Below are 10270 nucleotides of genomic sequence, written 5' to 3'. Positions count from 1 at the left end.
CATGCTAATTCCATCCTATTAATTAATTACTGCTTGCAATATCATGTGCATAACTTTCTTAAAATTTCCATTAATTCTTTTCTTAAATGGCAGCTTAAAATGGAGATTATTGTCTTCAAAATAAATCTATCTATAGCAATATTAACTGTTTCTATCAAAATATCCACTATAGGCAAGGTCTTATATAAAAGAAATGCTAGACAATGAGTTTCTGGTTATACAATAAAGCAGAGCAAGCTTTATTCTGAATAGTATAAAATGCCTAAAATCTGGAAAATAGAATATACTGCTTATGAAAAACGAAATTTTCGAAAATTCTCTTGATAGCATTTATTTACTCTTCTCAAGGTTTCAGGCTATTATGCTATAGCTTCATTTTATATCATTCTACTCAGATTGTTGTCAGGCGTTAATTTTAATACGCTCTTCAGGGTATAAATATGTGTTATTATATTTAGAAATAGCATCTTATCATCTTATCCGTATGTGATATTATTGGTACTGGTATTGTACCTAAAATAAATTAATTTAATCACCATAAATAAAGAAGGTATATTACAGTACTTTACGTACTTTAAGCGAATTAATAACGACTGCTATGATATAGTTATATCTATAACATTACGTAGGATAACGTAACTTTTATTTCTTGTCAATATTAAGTTCCGTTTGTTTCTTAAATTACATCAGGAATAAATTCGTCGTTGTGCTGTGATATATATTCTAATTTTAAAATTATCATTATCAACGAACGGTATTAAAAAATTGATTCCAGCTCTATTATACTGTGATAACAATTGACCAATCTGTCAAAATCTCGCTTTATTAAATTTCAATAATTCTCACTCTCTTGTTTCAACGGCAAATGATACAAGTCTTCCAAATCTAACTGTGAACTTATTGTATTGATTATCAATTGCTTTATTTTATTTATAGGGTGGTTAATTTACAAATATGGTGCCTTCACTTTCTATTGAATGGTGTATCCAATTCTGTTACTTGAAGGTTTTGGTATATATGGATCTATTATTTTATTATACACAAAACTATCATAGAACTGCAAGATTCTTATACTGAACGTTACTAGTAATGAAGTTGGTAACATCGAATTAATTGTTTATCGTTAATCAGCTAATCCTCTCAGAAATAGAATTTTACGATCGTATGTCATGACATTATATTTTTATGCAATAAACTCGTTTACAAACTAAATCATAAACATTTATTGTAGAGATTAAATTTATTTCAATGACTTAAAATTTCGATATGTACTTGATTTTTTTAGAATTAGTTGTCAATTTTAAAATTCTCGAAACGGCTTTTCAGGTATTTAAAAATGATTTTGTGAAGATTTCTTATTAAATCAATAGATATTTTCTTGAGAACTTCCGAAAATTATTATATTTTCTTATAGAAAGTAAACACGCAAACGAATAATCCATATTCAATCATAAACAACTGATAGCCTCTTTCAAATGCAGGACAAGTCAAGCAATATCTACGCTATATTGTTTCATTGCATTAATTTGAACTGATACATTTTTGTAATCCGGCACATATTTATTTTCAACTGTACTTGTGTTTGATTTGTGAATATGTAAAATTTTTATATGCTTGGCCTTACTGAAAGTTGTATACGATTTGAAAACGTTATAAATGCGTATCAGCGATTTAAAAAATATTGTGTGAAGGAGGTTTATTGAAGGTAAACAGGTCTTTTAAAAATTTTTTGCTACAATGGGCTCATTGAAGCAACCATGATTATCAAGAAGTCCATGATCAATCTTGATCATCTCAAAATAGCTAATGTGTAATTTTTTGATATTGTCATAGCGATCGTTTCGATCAGGATATATAGGCTATATTGGCTGAATAAATATCATTAAAAAGTAATAATACCATCCATCTGTGCCGTAACTATGCTAACTATATCTAATATAAATATAATGGACGCTTTCATGTTGCTAATAGTATAGTATCCGCTGGCATTGCTAGAATTTTGAAAAAGAACTTGTACCTGATATAGACGATTACGTAGAAGGAAATACTACCTGAGAAAGTCAAAATGGCTAAAATTAAAAAAAAGAATGATAACACAGAGGATGATCTTTACATGTTCCATTAAAAGATTTTGATTTTGCTCTGTGTGCTTAACGAAAACCTATATACAATAGCAAACAGAAGTAATAAAGTTGTTAAAATCCTTTAGGTTCGCTTAACCGAGGTTGAACTACAAAGTTATGGTTTTTCTAGTAAATTATCATCCAGTATTTATTAATTTCCAAGATATCTATTATTTTACCAAAAAATGCTGGCCTTTATGATAGCCAAGGAATAAGATTAGTAAGTTGTTCGCTAATCAATTAATGGAATAATTTTGATGCTGATAGAGTAAGTAAACCAACCTTAACATCAATATACAAAAGACAGCGCCACACTATTACAATATAAAGTAATTAACATCCCAATAGTGATGATGAAATGTTATATTAATTATTTTTAGTGATTATCGATATTATATTGCATTTTATATCAGATCGACAGAAACACTTCAAAACGTTTCGAATACACTTGCTATTTTGATAGCTTTCATGAATGACAGCTAGGCTTGTTCTTTAGCATGCAGGCCTAAATACAAATAGTTCAATAAAATAAGATCACAGATGCAATTTTATCCTCACTTTAGTGATAATTATTAATTTGAATGGTGGAATCAACGAAAAGTAAAAAAATTAATGAATTATTAAAGCCAAGTCAATAAAGGCTTGAGCTAAGTTTACTAATCAATATAGTATCGCTGCTTTTGTTGAATAATTAATGAATATCATAATATTGCTACCCAAAATAAAGAATTATACAAAATGAAGACGGCAGCTAGAAATTTATATTTCCCAAATAAATTCAACTCAATTGCTCATATAATAGTAAATTTTGTATATAGTACTTTAGCCTTGATTACCATTTAAACTTTTCCTGCAGATACTAATTAGTATTTTATCTGTTCTGTACAATGTAGAATTATTTACGCAGGGAAATTGATTGAATGAGTTTAAGCAGGGATGGAATGCAGCGTACCAAGATTTAAGAAATCGGCAAGCGGTTAATTTTTACCGAGTAGACTTGTAATAATATAACGATACTTTCAGTAATTTACTTCACTAAAAGATACAAGGCAGGTAAGAATAATTGGCCTAGCTACTTTTTGTATTGAAGTAATTACAAAGCCTAAAGCTAATTTTTATAATCTTCATATATCCATAAGATCATATGTATTATCTTTATTGTCAGTCTATTTACATGCATTATTTTTATTGAAGACAAAAATTTAATGTGACGTCTTCCACTGTAAACAAGTACAAGTCATAGTATAACAACGCCTGAAAATTGTTCTTAAAGGAGACAATGCCAAGCCGTCGACTGGAATTGTGTTTTAAAATTGATAATATCCTAGAAAAAAAGCATGGTCACACAGAAGCATTGGTAGTAGTTCGATTGGTACCTAGAATACTGGAGCTATTAGTGTAGAAAGATAGTTAAATAAATTTCAGGTATAATGTAATGATCCATTTATGAATTTCCTATATACTTTGAGTATGTACTGATCATAAATAACATTAGGAAGATCATTTTAACAAATATCGGATAGGAAACTATTTGCTACCTGAAACGTATCCTTTCACTCAATCATGAATAGTTTTTTTGCCAAACTTTTCCATTACTGTAATATAATTTGATAATATTTATAATTCAGTGTTGTAAGCTTTGAAAATAGGCTTTAGGTCACTGTTTAGAGATGATTATTCTGTTTTTGAAGTAGCAAAATTAAATAATTTGTTACAAAATTTATTTTACTATGTTTCATTGCCTACCTATTATTTGCAGCAATTCAGTAAGTTCGTTGAAGTAATATTAAAGAACCAAATACTTTCTGCTATTTTAGCTGCATAATTTGATAGCTTTGACGTCTGTAACGTCAATCCGATTGAAAACATGAGAAGTTTAATAAATAAAGAGATAATTACCGCGCTATTCTATCAATTTAATTTGACGATAACCTTAATGATAATCAAAAAATTGTACTTAATCGACTCCTAATCTAAGAAATGGTCTAATAGCAGCGATAAAAACAAATTTTTAAATCTATGCATTTATTAATTCTACGATATAAACAAGTATAGAAACTAGTTTGGGTATTGATAATTTACTATATTCGATATCAACTACTTCAATATTTATCTTCTTATAATGAAACCAATACAAAGTAATTATCTAATTCCCTACATATTTCTTTTACTACCTACATGTGTTATTTATTTAAATTTTTTGATTTATGGATAGTATGTCACGATAAATAAAGTCAACTGATCAATAAAAATAATGCAGTGGAATGGTGTCAAAATCTCAGAAAGCTCTGTTATATTTTTTAGCTGCAAGGAATTCTTCTCCAATAAGGCCATTTGCAAGATTTTATTTTCTTTCTTACCCATATAGCGCTTTATCGATGAGGATAACTCTACCCCCTCTCTATCTTTTTCAATGACGACAAATTATACGTAGTTCTGATAGTTAGCCGATAGCATGTATTGTTTTAATATTTTTCTATCAACTGAATAGCGTTACTTTCAACAAGAATAATAAATTATTTAAAATAGCTTCATTGGATAACAAAGTTATTAATGATAATAAATACTACACGGTATGTACACTATTAATGGCATTAACTAAATTGCAAATTTACTATTAGTATCATTCGATTTGAGCTTGATATAGGCACTTTTCAGAGTCTAATTGATATCAATATACGAGCGTATCAAGGCAGCATTCGCTGATTTTATCAATAATTTTTACTTTGTCGCTTTTGCAGCATTAAAATTGAATTCATCGCACCACAGATTATTACTCTATCACCAGTAAAGCGCGCTACGGTAGTTATTAATAACATTTTTATATTAAAACCAACAAGAGCTATCTTTTTCTTCCTCGAAATTACCCGCCTACAATACTTTATCTACATGTAGACCGTACTATATTGTTTGACCTATTGTGTTCTGGCTATAACGGTACAAAACAACAAAAGTAAAGGCAATGCATGTTCATCATAATAAATAAGATCATTGTTTGCGAGTATTTTTTTGGCTTGCTGGCTAGTAGAGAAAATGTATGGAATAGGATAATTGCCTCTATTCTATTCATTTATAGATATTACTCGGTAAATAAAATTGACTCTTTTCAACTTAGTAATATCCTAACGTTGAAAATACAATAGGAACAAATTAAGTAATAGAGTGCAACATACTGTAGATTACTACACATAGCCTGCCTAGCTATAAGAATCCATTCAAAATGAAAATGAATAACTATAACTACCATTCAATACTTGTCTCCAATCTACAGTATATTCTGTTGGGGTCCTTGTTTTAATACAAATCATGAGAAAAAAATAACACATTTAATGCTATTTTCTATCGTTGGACGTAAGATTCTTTGTTTGAATAAAAGCAGTAACTCGTTCTATTTATTTAATCTATCAAATTTGATGCAAGCTTAAAAGCTTCAATTCTTGGTCACTAAAGGATAAGTTCATTTTTAGTCAGCCAAAAATGAAAGCTATCGGCTTGCTGTTTGTAATCGGAACATTTACATCGTATTTAGTTGATGGACATATTCGGTTAACTTATCCGAAAGCAAGACAATATGATTTCGATTTTTTAACTAATCTTACCACGAAAAGTCCCTGTGGAATGCCAGAAAATGCCATGAAAACAACTTTCAAGACTAAGCTAATAACTGGTTCCAATGTTGATGTAACATGGCATATGGCTTTATCGGATTGCGGCGATTTTAAAATTCAGCTACTATTTCTTAATGGATCGATTGCATATGAATTGGCGCCTAATAGCAATGCCAATTCTAATCCAGCGAAAAATATCTCAATCGTTCAAAATTACACTATTAGTTTGCCTAAAGATTTTTCTTGTCAACATTGTATTATTCGCTTAATTCATTATGGTGCCGATAGGAATTTTTATCCTAGTCCCTACTCTGTTTGGAGTTGTGCTGATGTTGAAATTGCTAAATTTTCATGTCATGAACTTAACTGTTATAACGATGGCATCATAAATCATCATTGTACTAATAATTTGCCATTATGTTTCTGTACTAACAATACTGCAACTGGCGAACGCTGTCAGTACCAATATGAATGTCAAAATGAAGCAGATTGCAATAATAATGGTCGTTGCTTGATCATTAATCAAAATTATAACTATCCACTCAAACAGTGCTATTGTTTACCTGGTTTTTACGGATATAAATGTTCTAAAGTCTCCTCATTGACCGTTGCAATGCCAGATGATGTCTCAAAGCATACTTATTCCGAACTAGATTCAAACAGTCGAATTTGGTATAAAATAATACGCCAGAGTAATGAGATTGAAGTTATCCACCAAGCTAAAACTATGAGCTGGCTGGGATTGGGTTGGCGTCCACGTGAATTAAAACAATCGTGTCAACTTTTCCCAGCTGGAGCAGCGCAAGGATTATTAATTTCACCAATTAACTCACAACCAAATAGTCAGACTGATAAACGGGTAAATCACTCCATGGACTGTATGGATATGGTAATTGGGAGTGCTCGAGGTAATTTATTTCGTTTATTCGATTATTATTCGCGCGATCGTAGTTCACCAAGGGAGGATTCATTTTATCAAGGTAGTGACAGCTTAACAGCTGCTGTCGGCATTGAAATTAATGGTATCACTACATTGCGATGGCGTCGAAATTTAGTAGCTAATGAAAGTAGTGATCATAACATAACCAATAGCATTATGGATATTATTTATGCATATGATGCAAAATTGCCCCAATCTCTTCAATTCCCATCAGGTTCTCAGAGTAGTCCACGACAAGATAATTATTATGATTTGGATGAGTTAAAGTATCACGGCATGACTAATCGCGGAAGACTATCGCTGAATTTTTTCGACGATGCACGGCTCCATACAAGTGCATGTTCAGGTAGTTGGAGCACCCAATGCGGTAGTGGTGAGTGTCTTAATCAATTAACCTGGCAGATATATGGTGACGGAACAATCCATTTTGAAATGGCGTCTAAGACCAATAAATGGATTGCATTAGGTATTTCACATGATAAAAAGATGAATGCTTCTGATGCCATAGTAGGATGGTATGCTTACAATAAGCCAACTATAACAGATCGATATATCATAAATACTATACCAATTATTGACATTCAAGATAATGTCTATTTAATTAACGGATCTCAAATAAACGGTATCACGACGTTGGGTTTTGCTCGTAACTTAACAACCACTGATCGTATTAGTGACATCAGTTTACAAGGATGTCATTATTTCTTTTATGGAGTAGGAGGCGATTTTGATCCTGGAACGAAAATTATATCAAAGCACCCAACGATACCTCATATAACTAGTCGAAAGATTTGTATCAATGGTAGCCAATGTTTACAACATAAGGCTCCAAAGTTTGAAAAGTTAACTTTAAAGGCTTGCTCAGGCCAATGGAGAACTGGATGTTTTAATGGAGATTGCCAGAGTCGAGTGAATTGGAATGTATATAATGACGGAACTATTCATTTTCAAATGAAGTCGAAAACCGATAAATGGGTTGCTCTTGGCTTTTCTTATCAGGAAAAAATGCCCAATACAGATGCTATCGTTGGCTGGTATTATAATAGCACGCCAACATTAATGGATAGTTTTATTGATGGCTATAAAACACCAAAGGTAGATGCTATCAACGATGCTTACCTTATCAATAGTTCTAACATTAATGGCGAAGTTACTTTCAATTTCTATCGTCATATTATTACTGGTGATTCACAAGGGGATACTATTTTATTTGGCTGCAACCATTTTTTCTTAGCAGTTGGTGGCGATTTTAATCCTGATACTGGAATTTTAAGTAAACATCCATTAAAGCCAAGCATTACATCGGAAATTATTTGTATCTTCCCAAGCATATGCTCAGATGATATTCCACCCGATGTTGGTGCTCGAAAAGATAGTCTTGTCTTTGATAATTGTTCCGGTAGTTGGATTACTGGCTGTGATATTGGTATCTGTCAGAATCAACTCAATTGGAAAGTGTATAAGGATGGCCGAATTGAAATAACAATGGCATCAAGAACTGATCGCTGGATTGCTATGGGTATATCTGACGATCGCCATATGAATAATTCTGATGCTATCGTGGCATCGTTCTTAAATGATGCTCCTACAATTTATGATCGCTATCTAACAGTTAATACTAGCAATCACTATGCGCAGATGGATTCTCAGTACAATCAAAATGTCTTTTTAATAAGTAGTTCGATTATTGATGGTCGTGCCACTTTTCGTTTTTATCGTAATGTGACTACTAACGATACAGAAACAGATATCAGCTTAGAAGGATGTCATTACTTCTTTTTCGGGATCGGTGGTGTCTTTCGGCCAGGTGGTGAAATTACAAAGCATTGGTCAACGCCGTTTATATCATCGCAAAAAATCTGTATTACCAGCAGCCAATGTTTGGATAGTCCTCATGTTAATGCTGCTCATAGGCCCGACTACGGAAATTATAAATTAATAACGCTTATTGTTGCAGCTTTAGTGGTGTTATTATAAAGGCAAAATTGATGGATTTGAAGCTACAGATTTATTGCAGCTAAAAAATATCATACAAAGTGCCATAATCGATCCCCAACTCTGGAAGAAGTATAAGCTTTAGCTTATTTGCTTTACCTGAAATGTTGTCCAGGACATTATTCGTTAAAAGAATGTTAACGTTTATTTTTCAATAATGCATTAACTTTCGATCGCATACCAATGCTAAAATCGAAATTTCTTTCGTAACAACGATTTTTACTTCAGTAATGATGAATAGTTATTACTTCAATTTTTAATGCCTTTAAAGAATATGTCTATGTAAACTGTTTAGGCTATGGCCTAGTATGTCTAATATTGCGTTTTAGAATTCTTGACTGTTATCATCTTTACTAACGCTCACTTTATTTATTTATGTAAAAGATTTAATTGTTGCACAATTAGTTTGCTTGGCATTTCTTCTAATCTCAATTATGAGGATAATTTAATTACATAAAGGTGCCAATTCGATGCCATATCCGTTCATTAAATATATTCGAATTGCCCTTGGATTAGATCCTCGGCCATTCGTTTTAATATATCGATAATTTATGAAAGTTAATAATACTTTAAATGCAATATCATACTACTATCTTAGCACCAGAATATGCTGGTTTGCTTTATAAATCTGCTATGTTACAATCGCAATATGTAATGGTTACTTTAGTAGCTTCCTTTGTTGTCCGGTATGGGCATTAATTTTAATTGCTAAGATTAATAAGCGGTGAGCCTAATAGTAACAATCGCTATGCTCTAAATTACTGAAGGTTTACGTAGTTATACAAACATACATGCATGACTACATTTATCATTCAGTTTCTGACCATATGAAAAGTAATCGCGTACGCAATCGTTATTCCTTTGGTGATTCATTTTTTTCGCCTAGCAAACAATAATGACAATAATAAATTTATCTTGCCCAAAAGTTAACTTAGAAGGTTTTGTCTTTGATTGTCTAAAAATGCAGTAATATATACGCACTGTATATCATATACCATAGTAAATATGGTAGAATATTAATAGAAAAGATTTTGCATTATGTTCGCTGATGAATAATTAATATAACGTTAAAGGATAGCGCTTAAGCGATGACGAAAAATTTTTGATTAACAAATATCGATATCAGGGAGTAGTTAAGTAATACCCACAAGCTTGAAGTCGAAGGATTGGAATCGTTAATATCCTATTTCTATACGGGTGGAAGAGTATAATAGACTCTACTACTTATTTAGACATTATAGAGATACCGATATGAGATAACTAAAGAAATTAAGAGGCCTTTTTATCATACTTATAGAAAACTTACACATCAGTTCTCCCATAAGACATTAGGTAAAACTTTTGGAAGCAAAGTGAATATCCTAATCCTATGCAGTCGTAACGTAGATTCAGTATAACCTTAGAGTCTCGTATCGGGCACGAATATAATATAAAGATATTTGCTTGTAGCTCAAACAAATCCGTATATGAAAAAATTTTGACCTTTCAGAGTTCGTAGCTAAAACTTTACAATATACGTTATAAATGGCTATAGAAAATATGCTCAAAATTAAATGGTTTGATGACAACATCTTTTATCAAACCGTTTTTGATTGAGTGTTTCA

The 10270-nt window shown here is 31.5% G+C and overlaps 1 protein-coding gene across 1 annotated transcript; it reads left to right on the top strand.

The window, feature by feature from the left end:
* Positions 1-5600: 5600 nt before the first annotated feature.
* Positions 5601-8648, top strand: TRIADDRAFT_60676 (uncharacterized protein; the record flags this gene model as incomplete). The annotated part of the gene is made up of 1 exon (XM_002116705.1): positions 5601-8648. The coding sequence occupies one exon, from the start codon at positions 5601-5603 to the stop codon at positions 8646-8648; it is 3048 nt and encodes a 1015-aa protein (XP_002116741.1).
* Positions 8649-10270: the final 1622 nt, after the last annotated feature.

This window comes from Trichoplax adhaerens, genomic scaffold, assembly GCF_000150275.1.
Source record: "Trichoplax adhaerens TRIADscaffold_17 genomic scaffold, whole genome shotgun sequence".
Taxonomy (NCBI): domain Eukaryota; kingdom Metazoa; phylum Placozoa; class Uniplacotomia; order Trichoplacea; family Trichoplacidae; genus Trichoplax; species Trichoplax adhaerens.
This window is presented reverse-complemented; position numbering and strand designations above follow the sequence as displayed.